Below are 19,252 nucleotides of genomic sequence, written 5' to 3'. Positions count from 1 at the left end.
GTAGGCTTTTTATCAAATTGTTCATAATGATTACCTCAGCCTTGAAGGTAAAGTTGTGGTAAATGGAGCTGCAAGTAATGTTAAGTTTTCCTTTACAATTGTTCTCTCTCTGTCCAACTCCATATATTACTCCCTTGCAGTTTTCTCTTTTAATGTTAAGTATTTGGGCCGCTTGCTCTGTTATGATAGAAATTTGGGAACCCTGGTCAATTAGAGCTCTCAGTGTGTGTAATGTTCCATCTGCTTTCTTCACGTTAATCAAGGCCGTGGCTAATAAAATTTCCGTATCATTATTCCGTGATAACTCTGACTTGTTTACTCCATTTACGTCGCTCTTAGAAGTTGTTGCCATGTTAGCCATTGACATAGGAGTCGAAGGCACGTTTGCTGATGTGGATTTTACAGAAGCCTCGTGGATAAGTGTGTTGTGCTGACCACCACACTTATGGCATGTTTTTGTGGAATTGCATGCATTTCCGTTATGCGTAAAAAGGCAATTGATACATAATGCAAGTCTATTAATTGTATGATATCTTTTTTCAAACGGCATTTGTAAAAAAAATTTGCAATTATATATTCCATGTGGATTCTTGCAAAGAGGACATTTGATACCGGAAATATGTTGTAACTTCGCTACTGTTGGATGTGCATAACCTCGGTTTGTTCCATTGTTTTGTTGATGAAAATTGTTTCGGTTATTGAATTGAGGAAATGATTTTTTGAACGCGGGCATATGTTGTTGCTGTTGTTGTTGTTGAGGATGGGGTTTCTGGGGTGCTGAATCTTGTTTGCGTCTAGATGACTCTAGAGTGGTGAATTTAGTTTCCATGAAATCTAAAAATTCTTGTAAAATCGGTAATTCTTTTGAGTTTTTAAGCGACTCAATATAATCTTTGTGAGTTTCAGAGTCGAGTTTTTGGGACAAAACATGAATCAGCATAGGGTCCCAAGTATTTATGTCTACGCCCAGATTCTTAATTGCATGTAGGCACTCCGTAGTTGTGTCATACATCTTTTTGATTAGTCCCGCTGATTGTTGTTGCATGTTAGGTAAACCGAATAAAATATTCATGTGAGAGGTAATTATCATCTTTTTGTTGTTGTAACGATTGTTCAATATCTCCCAACATACTAAATAGTTATCAGAGCTTATCTGCAGATGTTGAATGAGGCGTTCAGCTTCTCCCTTCACCTTGCCTTTTAAAAACTGCATCTTCTGGGCGTTAGATAAAGCAGTGTTGTAGTGAATAGCTTCATTAAATAAATCCTTGAAAGATACCCATGAATTGTAATTTCCATGAAATACTGGTATTTCTAATGTTGGAGTTGATTTGTCTCTGTGAGCGACCGACCATATCTTCTTGTTAATTTCTTTCTTCAAACTGTTAAATATCTTCTCATCTCTGTTAAATATTGTTTCATACATAATATCCGATTGATATGCCTCACTTTCAATCTCCCAATGTAAAGAATCTATAACTGACCAACGAGATTCAAGTGTTTTCAGAGCATCATTTAATTCCCACTTTTCTGTTAGTAAATCCACATTAATGTTAGATACAGTGCGTGTAAAAGCTCTCATATTTGCTTGTTGTTTGCGGTACATCTCATCAAGTTTACTCCGCGAGCCTGCATCTTGTTTCTTGGGCGAGAAAAAGGTTGTGTTTTCCTCGCTGTGTTCGTCGGACGGCGGCGGTTGCTCTATGGACGGCGGCGGCAGCTCGTCCTCCGTGTGGGGGATGTTCCGACCCCCAGACGTGCCGGCAGAGTCAACAGACGCGTCGCACTGCTTCGCTAACTTCTTATAACCCTCGTTCAGTAATGTTGTTAGTTCCAAAAATGTATCACGCGCTTTTTCATGACATATAGTCACGAAATAAGGATGTGTCCTGCTTTCTGACTTACATAATTGTTCATGATTCGACTCAAATTCCGTCCATAGTTGGACTAATGTTTCAGAACGCTTTTTAAAATAATCTACTTTAGACTTCCGCTCTGCCCCATCTTTTTTAAAGTTAGTATAAAGCGATTCAATCTTCTGTTTAATCTCCAGTTGCCTCTCGTACAGGTTTCCGCCTTGCTCCATCTTGAAATGTTAGTTTAATAAGGAAAGATCTTACTTGAATATCTTCTCTCAGCCAATGTTTCACCAAACCTCTCCTTAAGTTACCGCAATCCTCTATGTTTCACTCCAGCAATGTTAACGTTCATGTGCACAAGTCACACGCAGCACTCTTTCACTCCAGTAATGTTAAATGTTAGTGTTCACTAGTTCAGTTCACCCCACAAGTTACACGCGGCACACTCACAGACACGTGTACGATTCGCGGGGTCCTTGTAACGGCTCGAAGGACCAATGTTCGGTTAGCTCAGTAGTGAGGATTGTCAGTGCGTGTTGATTATTAAAAGACAGTTCTGGAGATAATTAATGTTTACTAAAGTAGAATAAATGTTGAATGTTAATATGTTTCGAATGCACCCGGTCGCGCCGATACCGAAAAATGCACTAATTATAAAATATAAATTACCGCGATGCGTCGGCAATGTGCTGACGACGCATAACGTGTTTGCGTTAGACGCGTGTTTGGTGTATTACACCGAACAAAGCGTATAAATGACCGTTGCTGGCTTCTTAGTACACATTAGGCTGCGTTTTAGGAACGGAGATGTGCTGGAATCGACCAATCACCGTGAGGGAGACAGTGACAGAGCGTCTTCGTTTTTCGCTCTCTCGAACGCTACGATTGGTCAAATCCGCACATCTCCGCGTCAGTGGAAACCCGGCCTTATAGCCTGTAAATGTTATTGAATAAAGGTGAATATGCCTTTCACACCTACCACCACCTATCACGTCGGTCTTACATTAAGCTCGATGAGGCTTGGGTACTTAGTTCATCTTGCGATGGTTATACCTCTGACTACCTCAATGAGTGAGCTTATGTTATGTTTCTTATGCCTTTCAAATCACGTTGTTTCTTACTGCTGTTGGTAGCGCTATCGACAATTATCAGGGTGGCTGGCCGCCTAGACTAAAACATATTTATTATTATTTATGAAGGTATTGTTTATCTATTGCAGTCCGGAGCGCAAGCAGGAGGTGGCGGTGGAGACGGGTGGGGCTGTGGGTACAGGCCCGGTGGCCGGCGAGCGCGGCGGCGGCGACAGCGGCTCCGAGTCCGCGCCGCCCGCCGACGACGACTGCGGCTCTTCCACCGCTAGCTCCGGCTTCGGATCCCTCACCAAGCGACGCAACTACGGTCGGTATACCGCAGACAATTAGCTATAAGTCTAGCCTGTATGCAACTCTAAAGCAACGCGACGCGTCCTGTTCAATAGCATGGGTTCATGAAGAATATCGGGACCTGATAGCGGGGCTCTGCGGTTGTCACATAAGGTATTAGTGACACCGTAACGAAAACTTTAAGGGAAGATTCAGACCATAATCCCGAATTTATATCAAGTGGAATTTCCTGCCGGAAAACTCATGAACATTTTAGTGTTTTTTTAAATTATTTTCAGCCCCATGCATAGAACGCAAATTTAAAAAGAAAATCCAATTAATAAAACCATCAATGTAATGAATGTATTTATGCAATGCTAGATGTTTCTGGTGTACAATAGAATCTAAGAAACGAACATTTATAAATCGACTGTGGTCTAGGTTTGTGCCTCTCTGTGTTTAGAAGCGATGTGATCTGAACCTGTATTGAGCTGATTTTCCCTTCGCGGGTTGGAAGTTGGAAAGTCAGACAGGACCTGTCAAATCTTCAGGTAAGGTAAGCGGTCCTTGCGAATAAGAATTCTTCGTCTTACCAAATAAATACATGATTAAAAATAATGACTGGATGCCTCTAGCAACTCGCAGTGGAGCAGCGCGGTGGAGTTTGTTCCCTAACTCAAACCCGTAAAATATTAAAACCTCCATCGATGAGGTTGTGTTGGAGTGCGAAGTACTGACGTGATACTGGTGTTGCGTACAGAGGGCCACTCGCAGCCGCTGTCGTCGCTGCCGTCGTGCGAGCTGCCCTCCCCCGAGCCGGAGGAGCCTGTCTCCATCACTGACCACCCTGGTAACTACACAAATATTTATTACACTTATATACCTAAACATAATAGTCAGAAGTACATCCATCGCCAAAGAATTAAGTACCCACATTTCACCGAGCTTCCTGTTAGACCAACGTGAGCCGTACCCACTTCTACGTAGGTCGAGTCATTTGCGTTAATGAAAACTGCACTTAAGATAAATTATTATATCATTGGTGCAAGTCCTGTACCGGGGTTTGAACCCGGCGCTCCCCGATTGAGAAGCAAGCCGGTAAACCACAGTGACTAATTTTTACCTGTGATTTTATTACGATGGCATTTTTATACCAGAATGTAACGGATTAATCTGGTTAATTTCGATCTTACTTAAAGCTATATTATAGATGCGTATTCCACCTTGTGGTAATTTTCGCCACTGAAACCACCTTGGGTGCACCCTATAAACAACTAGTGAATATAGACAGAATACGTGTTTGCCGGGTTTTCCCAAATACTGAACTGAAGTGGATCGGTCATTGTTTGTTTTAGTTGAAGACATTGATTCATGTCCTATACCAAGATAGTGTAATCAACACGCTGTTGTACGCCGCAGGTCTAACGTTAAGCAGCGCGGTGGGCGGCGCGTGCGCAGCGTGCCTGCAGCAGCAGCAGCACACGCACTCCAGGAACTCCTCCAACACCTCCGGCGAAATGAGCAGTAAGGTGAGAGATACACGTACATTTTTTATACATTTATGTTACTTACACAGAATATTTCTTCTGCTAGATTCTATCCGAGTCTCGGACTTGGTATGTATTAACCCCTTAAATGCCGGAACGCGGATCTCGACCAGACACAATGTAAAATCTATTGTGTCTGGTATCTCGGCATATGAGAGGTTAAACATATTTTGATTAGTCCGTTTAAAAAAATACTTGAAAAATTGCAGCAGCTTTCGCAAGGGTCGCCTGCAGGGTTGAATTGTGAAGAGCCTGCAGTAAGCTCATTGTGTGGGGTGCATGTGTTGCAGGCGTCCGGCTACGGCAGCTCCGTGTCGGCCGCGTCCGCGCACTCGCGGCAGAGCTCCGAGGGGGACTCCGCCCCCGACGCGCGGCCCTCGCACAACAGGTACACACCGGCGTCACGCGCCACGCACGCACCACAGGGCCAGGTTTTAGTCGCGGATTGTACATACATGGTAGAGGCGCGACTAAAACCTGCCAAGGGTATACATCACCCAACGCCAGCACATTCACACGTCGTGGCGTGTTTCTAACAACCGCCCGTGTAAACCGGGCATAGGGAGGTGTATGCGGAAGGAATGAAGGACGTGTACTGGGCAGGGTATCGACCGCCGCCCGCCGGCCGCTTCGGCCTAACAGATCCGTGTCACGCACTAACTTTCCCTTTTTTCAGTTTCGTTCGTTCGGTTCGCCACTGTATTGCTTTATTAATTTACTTTTGTTTTCTCCCCCCCTCGCCCCGCCCCCAGTGTCCGCTTAGAGCGCACCACGACGGTGAGTTGCGCGCTGTACGCGCCCGCCGCGGGCGGCCGCCGCGCGCGGCTGCTGCTGCAGCGCAGCGTCACCGCGGCCGTCGGCGCGGTCGGCGCGGGCGGCGCGGCCGACGCCGACCTCAGCCGCTACCTCACGCCCGACTGCACGCTCAATGGCCCGCCCGACCTCATCCCGCGCCCCCCGCCGCCCGCCTCGCCCGCCTCGCCCGAGTATAAGACGCCGGACGCCACGCTCATAGAGAACGGCCACGACTCGTTCGCGATGCCCACATACTTCGATAAGAAGCGCAAGGCGGCCGCGATCATGATTAGCGCCGCCGTGCAGCCGCTGACCAATTTTCACATCTTCAAGCAGAAGTCGCTTAACACGATCCCGGCGCTCGTGGAGAAGAACAAGAAGAACGAGGAGCTATTCAACAACTTCCCGTTCCTGACGCCGCTCGCGCACCGCAAGAGCTCGCTCGTGTCGACGGCGACGAGGCTGTCGGGCTGCATCGAGGACGAGTTCTACTGCATCCCCTCGGACCCCGAGCTGGACGCGGGCTCCGACGACCGCATCGACGTGCGCCACCGCTTCCGCAGCCTCTCCAACCAGGCGCTGGACAAGGAGTGCGTGTACACGTCCACGCCCAAGGACGAGCCGCGCGAGAACGGGCTGGCGTTACGGCGGGGGCGTGGCCCGGGGGCGGAGCCCCCGCGGCTGCGGCACAGCTACACGGAGCGCGCGCGGTGAGTGCCGCCCGGCGCCTGCGTCCTGTCCTCTTCTGTTCTGTCCTCTCCCTTCTGTTGTCTGTTAGTGCTGGTGGCACGGGCGGTCTTGGTGGGGCGTACTAACCGGGTGTGTGTGGGCGCTGTTGTAGGCGGCCGGAGCCCCCGGGCGAGTGCTGCGCGTGCGGCGCCCGCGACGGCTCGCTGCCGCGCCGCGCCAGCCACGCGCCGTCAGTGGCCCACGCAGTAACGAGCGCCCGCCGCCTCGGACACCACGCGCCTCTAACCGCTTGCACCCATCGCCTGTAACACGCGTCCTGGGCAACAGAAGCATTGCATAATTGACCCCGCGTGTCCGAGGCGGCTCGACCGCTGTTGTATTAGATGTTGTCCCGTGTCGATGTTGCGAACGTTCATTGTAGTCAGCGCTTTTTTGTAGGTTGAAGGTTATCTTTAAGGATATTTTAAAATTATTCGGTTATTTAATGCTTAAGATTTACATTACCAAATATATTTTAGTTATTTTTAAAACGTTTTCTTTCCTTTTTCACATGCATGGTATTTATATACCTGAGCTTTTCTAACTATTTTGCGGATGCTTTACTCATGCCGGCATGGAATTGGAGTTGGAAATAGTTATACAAGAGTGGAATGGTACGTTTTGCGCGAGTGACGAGTTTAAATTTCGAACTAGCGAAGTAGCCTAGAATACTGAGCGTAGTAAGAAATTTAACAAATGAAACGAACGTCTACTCGTGTATTCGTGTCAAACATATAACTTTTCTCCTCTACCAGCGAGAAAACTTTTATAGGTTATACCTAGCTAATTACAGCATTAGAAACCTGTTCACATTCGACATTTGATTCCCGGCATTTTGTTTTATACATTTAGTTTTAAGTATTTAAGAGTATTTTTTTATAAGTAAATTTGTATAAAAAGAATACATTGTTGCAAAAGAATATATTTCAATAAATGTAATACAAAATAAGAGTTTATACTGCAGGTCACGCTGTATGGCTATGTTCCCTTGCCTTTTCTTATAGGAAAATCCGAATATAAAATTAAGAGGTTACTTTGTCTATTGAATACGAGGCACTTTTCTTCACTGTTTTTACGCGGGAAAAGCACGTTTTCGAGCTGGAGAGGTGAAAATGTGATTTATCGTTATATAATAAGCATGTGTCGTTATTGCAGCTTTATATCCGCTATGCATGGTGGTTTATGCGTAATATTAACAGTGTGAAGCTTGGGTGTGAAGTGAGATGACCAAAAACCAAGCTTAAAACAGTCAACAGTCAGACAATCATCAGGTCAATAATGTACCTATATTGGACCCGCATTTGTACACTTATATACTTCATTTAAATATGGCATTATTAAAATGATAGCAGGATAAAGATATAGTAACAGCTGTACGCTATATATCTGTCTTATGCTGCTGTTGTTCTCATCATTCTATATTTATTGAAGCATAATTTTTCTTTGATATTGTTGTATACGGTGGTTTGTCACGGGTTTGGTTAATTTGCTGTTGTCGCTGAGTTGCAGACGCTATATAGGGGCTTGTTAACTGAAGTGTATATTATGTGTAGGAACCCGTCGTCGGGGTCGCTGACGACGTCGGCGTCGGAGTCGGGCTCGCTGGAGCGCGCCCGCGCCGCGCTGGAGCGCCGCAAGCGCCCGCCGCCGCCGCAACCGCCGCCGCAGCCGCCGCCGGATGACAACCAGGTACACACTGCTCCCTCTTACATACATCATTACTTTATTGGAAGAAAGACTGATTTATTGTAATGAAATCAGCCGGAAGACGTAAAATGAAAAAGTGGTTCTACTGTTACGAATCTGCTCTTTGATTAGGCATTAGGGTTCTTGCTCCAAAAAATACACAAGACCGAAAAAAATGGGAGAACCTTATCTGGCAGTGGGATCATATAGGATAAATTAGATCGATTTTTTTACACAATTCAACAATCTACAAGACTATTGCAGGATGAAGTCATGAGTACAGATTGAATGAAATAAATTATGTAATAATGTTATTGGTGTACGTTTCCAGCACGTGGGCTCGTGTCGCGTGGAGAACACGCGGGTCAATCCGGACTCTCTGATCGACGAGATCCTCGCCTCCACAGACCTTAAAAAGGCCGTCGAGGACTCCGCCGAAAGTGAGTGCTACTTACTAATGTCTATTGAACTAGACGACCAATTAATACTTTGGAGTGCCCATTGCCCAGATATTGACTTCACCGAATATATGATTCGCCGCAATTCTTACTAATATTATAAATGGGAAAGTGTGCGTCTGGCTATTTGTTTGTCCGTCTTTAACGGTAAAACGGAGCGACGAATTGATGTGATTATTTAAATGGAGATAGTTGAAGGGATAGAGAGTGACATACTTTACTGTACTTTTTGTCTCTTTCTAACACCCCACTTCCCTAAAATCGGGGGTGAAAGTTGGTATGGAAAAGGTAGAAAGCTAAAAGTTGGTATGCGGACAATTTGTGACTAACATGCATATTTTTTTTGAAATCTGCCCCCAACCCTTTTAAAGAGGGGGTGAAGAAATAAAACTAACGTAGGTCTTGAAGATTATCCTAAACATTTAAAAGCCTCCGCAAGTACTCATTATCTCCCTAGCGTTATCCCGTGTTCACGGGGTCCGCTAACCTAACCTGAAGATTCGACAGGTTTTTCACAGAAGCGACTGACTGTCTTACAACCCGCGAAGGCAAACACAGTCCAATACAGGTTAAAAACCTGTAAGTACTATGTCATCATCATCATCTTCAGCCCATTAACGTCCCCACTGCTGGGGCACGGGCCTTCCCTATGGATGGATAGGGAGATCGGGCCTTAAACCATCACGCGGGCCCAGTGCGGATTGGTGGTTATTAACGACTGCTAATGCAGCCGGGACCAATGGCTTAACGTGCCTTCCGAAGCACGGAGGAGCTCGAGATGAAAACTTTTTTTTTTGTGGTCACCCATCCTATGACTGGCGGGTACTATGACTATGGATAATGAATTCAATTATCTAGATCATAAGCAGAAGCGGCTACTTGATAACTTTTTTTTATTTAGTAGACGCTTGTAATAATGTTGTTGGTTGCAGCGTCGGGGCTGCAGCTGTTCATCACGCGCGACGGCACGGCGGAGCTGGGCAGTCGGCAGCGGCAGCAGACCGCGCGCCGCGACTACCAGCGCGTCGTGCTGCAGCCGCACGACAACAGGCACGTATACTGCCAGCGCTTACACCACATATATTGCAATACTATTATGATGGCTTTGTTTTTGTTCAGGAAATTTGAACTAAAATTTTAAATGAAAATGAAACCTTTTTGTATCAATCAGTGTGGACGTAATAAAATGTATAATGTTGTTGCAGGTAGCCAACGGCGTGAGAGAGCGCAGCCATGGCCGGCGTAGTATAGCGGCGGCGGCGCCTCGTGCGCGGCGCGGCCCACATGTAGCCCATTGTAATTATATTTATTGCGGACGGAGGCGGCCATTGTGATGTTGATGCGGACAGTATTACACGAGATTCGCGACCTACCTGACATATTACCTGAAGCGGCGGCGGCGGCCCGCGCCGCCCCGCCTACTGTAGTGTTCGGTCCCGATGCGGATGACAAAACAATGCATATTTATTGTTTTTATTATAATATAAATTATGCCATAAAGTAATTGTTTTACAATGTGTAACTTAAATAATGTTGATTATTATCGTTCGGCGGCAGTTGTACGGGTTCGACCCGTGCAGTTTATGATTTACAATGTTTATATTTTTACTGTAAGTAGTTCTTTTCTAATGTATGACGACCTACACGACGACTGAATGTTCCTATATTTTGCGTAGCGTCTGTACTTCCTCCACTTTTGATGTAGTCTTACCTCGTGTTCTTCCTGTCAAACGTCTCCTCTCCAGTTTTATTCACTTTAGTATGCAATGAAGTGCTCACATTACTGGTGCTATGTCAGTGTGTGCCCCACACAAGACTGCGATTCGCGTGACTTTTATTAATAATATTATTATTGTATACCATTAATTATGTTGGCGACGTCGCTCGCCGGAATGAATGCGATATCACCATTGTACTTGGTGTCCAATAATCGCCCGTATAAATTATTACTAAACAAAATCTTCCAAATCCCTCCATATATTATATTTTCTGTGAGAATGAACATTGTTTATAGCGTGGTGCCAAAGGCGTGTCCACCGAGGTGGAGGAAACGTTTCAAAATGTAGGTATTCAATAGTGCGAGGAGGTTTAATCTAAGTCATTCCTTTGCGTTGGAAGCCAGCGCGGCCGCGGCCCGCCCTGGGGCTGCGGCGCCGGCGGCGTCGGGGGTCCACAGCGACGGAGCTCAATGTCACTAGTGGCAGCTTATTGCAACAATCCGGCTCCAACCAGTGTATGCTACCAGGCATATTTGCAAGCTGGGATATTTTTGCGGTGCCACTAATGATGTTGACGTCCAGCGCTCTGAACACCACCCAGCGGCAGATGAGCGCGCATGAAATGTGATGTGATGCGGAGCAGGTGTCGCGGTGCGTGCACACGCGTTGTTATTGTATCATAGTCTTTAATACAGCCTGTACAGTATTTGAATAAAGGACGTGTTTAGAACTATGCAGTGGTTTTATTGTAAATTAAAGAAATGTTCGCCGTTGAAGTCCATTTATTGAGTAGAACGCCAATAGGCGACGTGCAATAACACACAAATGCTTGTCGAACTACGCTTACAGTGGACGGTAACATTGCTTGCGGCGTCCCCCGCGCGGGCCCTTTGTGACGAGGGCGCGGGGCGCGGGGCGCTGCCATATCCTGATACATCATTTATATAGTTATCTCTTACGTTACATCCAAATATCATATTCATATAAAAACAAATTATAATCGCAGTATAAATACGTATTCTTATTTCTTTTATTGCTACACAAAACTGAAAATATCACAATTTATAATATTGGCTGCTACAAACAAAGAAATTATAACAGCAATTTTATAAGAGATCTAAGAAATAACAAAAAATAAATGATAGTGCAAGTTGGAATGTCTGCAAGTTTAGCGAGTAAGAACAACGATACTGGTTCCGTTATAGTAAGTACTAGCCCCTACACTCTGTTACATGAACACTGATTGAACATTACTCGTACACTACTGTACACTTACACTACATGTACTAATTCTAGTTAGTCCAGTGATCAGATTAACTTAGAGTAATTATTATCGTTTACAAATGTATAAGTACAATATACAGACTTGTCGTTAAGGCACGGACGGGTCGCCGCGGCCCGCCGCCCTGCGGGCCGGCCGGGCGCCGCGGGCGAGGTACGCCTCCACTACCAAGTAATTTAGAATCTTGCACGCTTTTATTACCACTTACATTTACACCTTAAACTAAGACGCACCAGCGGGTCTGATTGAGCCGATGACTACATACAACTATATAGACATGAATATAAGTTAGATTGTACAGAGGTCCGGCTACGCAGTACCGGCCGCCGCTACAGTACAGCTGCGCGGGGCTATACTAAACCACTCCCCGTATATACCGACTCAGACTATTTCATTTCTTCTTATATCTGCCATCAGGACTCAAACTACGTAATAATACTTATCGAATTAAATACAATTTGTTTAAAATCTCACGTCGACATACAAAAGTTTCAAGCTTAGGCACGACGCTATAAATTGGTACATTTCATCTCAATTGCTACATTGTATTATAATACTCGTTTCATTTAATTCTAAGAGTCTACTTAACTTAGGCCTACAATAATAGTTTATAATTTGTCATAATATAAAATGTAAATCCCCTCGCGGGTGGAATGTTGACGATCGCAGTGAGCTCATTCATAATTCGTATAAAATGCTTATTAATATAATATATTTATAAAAATTATAGGAGTTATCACTGCTTAAGTACATGATTATTAAAAGCTTAATACTAATCTTATAACTAGGAATTAAATAACTCTCTCACTCGACGTTCACACAGCATTCACAACAAATGTCGTCATATAAACGCGCACAGGTACAATTCTCACACAGATACACACACACATACACACACACATTTGGTTGATATGCGACGAGTCTCATGTTAAAATGTGTTATGTTTGTTCATGTTAGCGTCTGTCTTCTGGCAGCCGCGTTATTCTGGAATAGACGACAAACCATTTAAAATCAGTTTCATTACATGAATGTAACGTACCCCGTCTCAAAATAACTAGCATATCAAGACTTGAAAGGATTCAAAGTTTACTCTCGTTTTTTTATTCGAGTCAGTATAATGACGAGCCCACCTCACACGGAACTACTCAAAAGGAACGTTCGCACACGGCACAACTAGTTACTCTAGAGATGGGACTAATAGTCATATTACGGACTCGAGTTAAAAAAAATAGTTTAAGAGAGCACTTTTGAGGTAAGGTGTTGGCAGTAAACGCGTCGTACGCGCGGCGCACCTATATGAGCCTCTCCTCGGGCGGCGGCTTGAGCGCGTGGTGCATCATCTCGGCGCGCGGGTTGCAGTACTCCTGGCCCGAGGGCGAGTACGTGCCGCGCGTGGCGCGCTTGCGCCGCGCCTGCGCGCCCAGCGCCGCCACGCCCGCGCCCAGCACGCCCAGCGCCAGCAGCGCCGCGCCCACGCCGATCAGGATGGACGTCGCGTTGTCGCCCGACCCCGCCGAGCCCTCCGCCACGCTCTGACACCAACACATCGTTTATAGTTTCATCAAGTTTTGTCAATTTTTAATTTTGACAAACATACTCGTAACAGTAACGTATCATTTCAGAAGGCAATACTGAACATGGGCGCAAATCATTGATTTTAGGCTCCAAAGGCCCTAAGCATCACCTGCGACAGCAAATCAACCCCAAAAACTGTTTTTTGTTTTTAAAAGTTTTATATAGTTACACAGACCGTCTAAAAAAGCCGCAATTTAATCTAAGTAGCTATAACTATAACAGATATGAGTTGGTGTATGTTACCTGTTGCGAGCAGTTCTTCCCTCCCCAGCCGTCCTGGCAGTGGCACACGTAGTCGGTGTGTTGTGCACAGCGCTGCTCGCAGCGGCCGCCGTGCAGGCACGGGCCCGTGCTGTTGCCGCCCGCCCCCGCCCCCGCCCCCGCCACCACCTCCGTGGGCTGCAGGCACGGGTCCTGCAGCGCGCAGTCGTTACCGCAAAACCCGGGCGTGCAGTGACAGCTGGAAACACAAAATAGTTTGTCAGCTTAAAGAATACTCCGTCTTTCACTTATATTTATTGCGAGACAGAGTTACTTTTAAAACGTTCTAACAAAACACGATTCCAACTGTCAAATAAATTAATGTTATGGTTCTATTATAAAACAATATTATAAAACGCGAAACTAACTGTCCGCCTGTTACTTTTTCACGCTTAAACCACTGAACCAATTTCGATAAAATCAGGCTGTTTGATACAAAGGAAAGAGTACAGGACACTTTTTCAAGTGTGCGATGCTCGAAATCCACGCGGACATAGTCGCGGGCAGAAAGCTAATCAAAAAGAAAAAGAAACGTAATGAATGATAAAGGTAGTGTAATACTAACATGTACCCGCCGTCGAGGTTGACGCACTGGCCGGGCCCGCAGCGCACCAGCCCCTCGGCGCACTCGTTCACGTCCACCTCGCAACGCAGGCCCTTCCATCCTGCAACACACACACACACACGTTTTACTTACAAACAATACATTTATAGTCTTATTTTTCTTTTTGTTTCTTTTTCATTCAATTTTTATTTTTGTTGTATTAGTTTGTATATTGTTTTCTCGTCATACAGCGCATTGGGCCGTACTGTAATGTTGTATGTACCTTAATAAATAAATAAATAATAATAATTTACTTGGTGTCTACTCGGGCCGACATAAACTTAACCTAATTTTAGTTTGACATCTCTTAAACTAGTGCCGTCCTTCACTTACAATACGTGCAAGAAAGAGATACAGCTAGTCTTTGTCCTGTCGAATTAAGTTAAAATTAAGTTAGTGGTTGGACGAATCGGCACCGTTGTCCTTCCTAATAAGTATTGCAAAGGGGTTTGGGAATGGGTTCTCTATATTTACTCATAAAAAATTATGTAATAATTTACCATGGCATACTGTTACTTGGCCTATTATTAGTTACGCATAGTATTCATTTGTCATAACTTTTTAAGCATAATTTTGAAATTCATAACTACTACAAGCATAATAATTAATGACAATAATGAATAAGAAAAGTTTTGGCACAACTTTGAACATTTTCGAAACTTACTTTTTCCTTGGCTGCATTTGGTTCATGATTGTGACTTTTTCAAAAAATATTTGACACTATTTCATGCTGTTGGTCATCATTCAGTACACTTTTGAGTGTAAGATAAACATGCTGGCGGCATAGGAGTGGCCCAAGGGCCACCCCCGCCGCACCCTAATCTACTGTTATGCCTTGTAAAAATTATGACAAAACACTATTATTCTAAAAAAGAACTATGGATACCTATTTGTTAGCCCAAAAAATATTACTCCAAAAATAAGTTATTCCTAATAAACCAATATTCCTAGATGTTATTATGGGAAAGTACTATTATGCTAAAAAACGTTATGCAAAAAGGATTATGATAATTAAAATTATGACAAAAACATTTATGCATTTTAAGAGAATCCTTTGGGAATGTACCTACTGTTTCCCAGAAAACATTAGTTGTTTTGCACATGACACCACGATGAACAGTTTTATGGAATGATGTCGCTTGGCTGGTCTATAAAACTGTGACGACAAACACTAGTGGCGTTGTAAAACAGCGAAGTCTACATTCGAACCGCGACATACATGTACGGAAGGTAGTGAGATTGCGAGTACGACAGGATAAACACTATCCACTAGTATGTACTAGAAACGCATTGAACCTTCAACACCCTTCTACGTAAGCTCCTGTTTGACGCATTGCGCTAACCGCAAATCTTCCTGTTCATCGAATTATTACTCATTAAGTTCTCATTTTTTACTAATTGAGAGAAAATAATGTATTAGACAAGCTAATCAAGGTATCAGCGACGCATATTTCCAACAGTATTATCTTATCTCTTATCAGCGGGTGCTTGCTTTCCTACTGCTAATTTATGCATTGACTCCGTGGAACATAAGTGTGGAGTCACGCGTGTTTGGACACAATGGTGAAGGTCGACCTGCGTGCGCTATTCCAAACATGCGATCGCGAAAGCAGGCGATAACCGACCTTAAGATCGTCTCTCGTCGCCAGTCCCGTTGCAACGAGGAAAATACTCTCGTCGTAAATATTGTTATTATATTTCAATAGTCACAGGTCAATATCATCGGTATAGAATGTTAAATGAAGCGATTAAAAATACTCTCCAAAATAAAATTATAGTAAAAAATAATAATTTTAGATCATTATTCTAGACTAAAATGATACCTAGAAAATCTAGCAATAAACATATTTATACCAATACAATTTATAATTATAAGTCAGCAAATATAATAAGAAATTGGAGCACGTTATCATGGATCGTCCTAGATATTGTACAACAATTACGACATTACCTATCGCGGCGATAACCACCAGTATTGTCCACATGTCTTGTGTCACCATGGCATCACCACTGTACTATCCGCGTGTAAACAACATCTATCCTCGCACAACACAGCCACGTCACATTCCACATTATTTTATTTTATTTGAACACATTTCACTGATCATTTCGCAGGACTTCTGTGTGAGAACTGTGGTACCAGGCCGCGGCCGCTGCGCCCGCCTCGGCCGCTAGTGATTCACAAACTGCGTGAGCGCCACACTGGGGCACCTCGTGACGTCACCGCTCGTCATCTCCTCAGTACGCGGTGACACATTATCGCTGGACTGCTGGCTTTATTTACGCATTCTATGCTGTATTTGCCAGGAATATTAACGTATTTACTATGAATTTATAATGTAATAACTTTACTGAACTAACTTCCGCCTTTGCTTCCGTCACACAATATACATGTTTCAGAACACTTTTATACAATATTTTTCGGAATTGAAAATAGTTATTGCTGTTAAAAGTTACAATCAGCCTGAGTAAATAAAAATATATTTCGTTTTGGAAAGTTTGAGCACCGCTGAGCGTGTTATCTTTTATTTTCGGGATTAGATCGCGAGACGGCACTGATAAGAGATAAGATACGACGGCGGTGGGGAATGGTGACAAACAACAATTAGCGCGGCGAGGGAGTACTTGTGATTGTGTCATCAGTTAACAGGTCACGTCGCATTGTTCCAACGTTCCATATAAGGTGGCGATACCATGAGACTTAGGTCATCCTTAAACTTGACGAGACGGACTCGGAAGTGCTAATCATCTCCCTTGCATAATGCCGATTTCTACAGGGTCCGCTTACCTAACCTGGAGATTTGGCAGGTCCGGTTTTTTACAGAAGCGACTGCCTGACGGACCTTTCAACCCGCGAAGGGAATTCCAGCCAATACAGGTTAGATCATATACTTCTGAAAATGCATATGGTTTTCTGTTGTGCAGATTATAATCATTTATGATCCAAACATGAATACGATAATTGGTTTAAGCCTGTGCTGGATTTCAATCTGCGACCTCAAAGCGAGAGGCAAGCGTTTTACCAACTGGGCTACCACTGCCAAAGTGCTAATTTTAGTTAAAACATTTCATATTGAAATTTATAGCAGTTAGCTTACTTGGGGTCGCTTTGGAAATACAATGTTGTATTTCAATATAAATTTTTTGACTTGGTGGACCTCAGCAGCAGCAGCAGCAGCAGCAGAGGAGCAGTTATTTTCGCTTCTCTCGTGGGTTGTGGGTTCAATGACCGACCTCATCAATCCTGGTATTCTTTTCAGTGGACATTATCGATGGTGTTCGAGGTCACCAGATGCCCCAGAAGTGTACATAGTGTTCCGTACCGGTGTTGGTGCAGTCGCAGAGGAAGGTCCCGCGCGAGTCGATGCAGCGGCCGCCGTGCAGGCAGGCGGCGGCGCCGCCCTCCAGGCACTCGTCGCGCTCCGTCTCGCAGTAGCGCCCGCTGTAGCCCTCCTCGCACTCGCACGCCGGCGGCTGCGGGGGACACCACCACGTGTTACTGGCCGTCTCATACAATAACAATCCTACTGATTATTTTTACCGAGTCGGTGGTACCTTAACATCGACGTTGCATTTGCCGTGCTTGCAGGGCCGCACCTCGCAGAAGGCGTCCTCGCAGTGCACGCCCTCGAAGCCTTCGAAACACTCGCACGTGTAGTTGTTGCCCGTCGGCGGGTCTGAAACGAGACGGAACATCATGCAGGCGCCAATGCGGCAGGTGCGCGTGTCACCCGGGTCGCGCTCGTACCTGGCGGCTGCTGCAGGCAGCGCGCCCGCGCGGGCGCGCAGGGCTGCTGCAGGCACGAGCGCGTGCGCGGCGTCCCGCAGCGCGGCCCGCGCCACTCGGCGGCGCATGCGCACGTGTACCCGCCGCGCTGGTCCACGCACGTGCCGCCGTTCTCGCACGGCATCGACAGGCACTCGTCGATGTCGTTCTCGCATCTGTACGCGCACAGTCTCACGATTAATATATAAAAAAAAACAAAAAATGGCATGGGCCGTGCGAAGGATTCTGGCCGTACTCACAGCTCCCCGTCGAAGCCCTCGGGACACAGGCAGGTGTACATGGCGACGCCGTCCTGGCAGGTGGCGCCGTTCTGGCACTGGTTCGACGCGCACTCGTCTATGTCCACCTGAACACAACATCACATTAATGACTGCGCCATAGATGATAAAATCCTAACCTGCAAATAGAAACCTCCCCAATGTACGATCAAACAACAATAGTATCTTTTGTTTTTGATATACTTATGAATGTGAATTAAGAATTACTTAACAATGATTACGTCTGTTGGACCACATTTGATTAATGACGTCACAACTACTCTCTCTTATACTTTTTTTATTGTCCCGGTTATTTGTTAGTACCTGGCAGTAGTCCCCGGAGTACCCGGGCGGACAGGCGCAGGCGTAGGAGGAGCGCACGTCCGCGCAGTGTCCGCCGCGTGCGCAGTCCTGCTCCAGGCACAGCACGCAGCCCACGCCCTGCTTGGCTCCCCACGGGGCCCCCGACCTGTGCGATACACGTACAAATATCCTTCAAAAATCGATAACTTTGAATTTATATATAATCAAAAATACATTAATTTAATATGGTGATGTACAGAGAAGATTAGATCTAAGATTACAAAAAAATCTAAAGTTAGCGGAATTTTGCAGCTCCACCACCATGTCATCATAGTCCATTGCAATTGGACCCTGAATATCTTATGTTGGTATAATGTGTATGTATAGTTACGTGAGCGCGTAGTGCGGCTGCGCGGCCAGCATCGCGGCGGCGGCGCCCACGAACAGCTGCTCCTCCGTGAAGAACGGCAGCAGCAGCGAGCCCACGTGCACCGCGCCCATGCAGCCCTGCACCACACCAACACGCGCGGTCAATACTCGCAGCCGACCAACAATACGGTCGCAGACACATTCCGTGATAGTGGTGAAGATAGTTTGCGCATATGATGTATCCAACAGCGGTCTAGAACCGGCTGATGGACAAATCAGCGCAAGAGATCTTCTTCTTATCGTGCGGGTTGTGAGGTGGAGTACCAACCTCTTCAACCCACCAGGGTTGAATTTTAATAAAGACAAATATATTCTTCTATCGTGTGGGTTATGCGGTGGAGTACCAACCTCATCAACCCTAGTGTCAGGGTTATTACTGACTCGCCATAGGCCCCTGACATGACTCATTATAAGACTACTTACTTACATCAGTAAGTAGTAACCGGGACCAACGGCTTAATGTGCCTTCTGAATCACGGATCATCTTACTTTCAGACATTAAGGTGATCAGCCTGTAACCTCTAACCTAACCAAACTAGGGATTACAAAGTGATTTTTGTGATATGTCCCCACAGGGATTCGAACCCGGTGCGTCCGGATC

General features: G+C 45.3%; 2 protein-coding genes across 4 annotated transcripts in view; one reads left to right on the top strand and one right to left on the bottom strand.

The window, feature by feature from the left end:
* The window catches only part of LOC126382212 (protein FAM102A), an 86,021-nt gene extending 75,135 nt beyond the window's left edge, over window positions 1-10,886 (top strand). Inside the window, exons 5-13 of one of the 3 annotated variants that reach the window (XM_050031987.1) lie at window positions 3,079-3,257; window positions 3,981-4,070; window positions 4,640-4,749; window positions 5,058-5,155; window positions 5,520-6,272; window positions 7,845-7,980; window positions 8,309-8,417; window positions 9,368-9,485; window positions 9,641-10,886. In XM_050031987.1, the coding sequence (XP_049887944.1) occupies window positions 3,079-3,257; window positions 3,981-4,070; window positions 4,640-4,749; window positions 5,058-5,155; window positions 5,520-6,272; window positions 7,845-7,980; window positions 8,309-8,417; window positions 9,368-9,485; window positions 9,641-9,644 (1,597 nt within the window). In that variant the 3' untranslated portion in view covers window positions 9,645-10,886. The other 2 variants (XM_050031986.1, XM_050031988.1) reach the window with 2 other exon arrangements.
* Window positions 10,887-10,917: 31 nt separating this feature from the next.
* The window catches only part of LOC126382257 (protein crumbs), a 56,238-nt gene continuing 47,903 nt past the window's right edge, over window positions 10,918-19,252 (bottom strand). The window contains exons 36-45 of the mRNA XM_050032067.1: window positions 18,614-18,729; window positions 18,244-18,388; window positions 17,902-18,008; window positions 17,624-17,817; window positions 17,431-17,552; window positions 17,199-17,349; window positions 13,837-13,936; window positions 13,254-13,470; window positions 12,728-12,967; window positions 10,918-12,419 (exon numbers count right to left, since the gene is read on the bottom strand). Coding sequence (XP_049888024.1) covers window positions 12,728-12,967; window positions 13,254-13,470; window positions 13,837-13,936; window positions 17,199-17,349; window positions 17,431-17,552; window positions 17,624-17,817; window positions 17,902-18,008; window positions 18,244-18,388; window positions 18,614-18,729 — 1,392 coding nt within the window. The 3' untranslated portion in view covers window positions 10,918-12,419. The remainder of the gene's footprint in view (window positions 12,420-12,727; window positions 12,968-13,253; window positions 13,471-13,836; window positions 13,937-17,198; window positions 17,350-17,430; window positions 17,553-17,623; window positions 17,818-17,901; window positions 18,009-18,243; window positions 18,389-18,613; window positions 18,730-19,252) is intronic.

This window comes from Pectinophora gossypiella, chromosome 3 (genome assembly GCF_024362695.1).
Source record: "Pectinophora gossypiella chromosome 3, ilPecGoss1.1, whole genome shotgun sequence".
NCBI classification, from domain to species: domain Eukaryota; kingdom Metazoa; phylum Arthropoda; class Insecta; order Lepidoptera; family Gelechiidae; genus Pectinophora; species Pectinophora gossypiella.
Note: the sequence above shows the minus strand (reverse complement) of the source record. Positions and strands in the feature narration are given on the sequence as shown.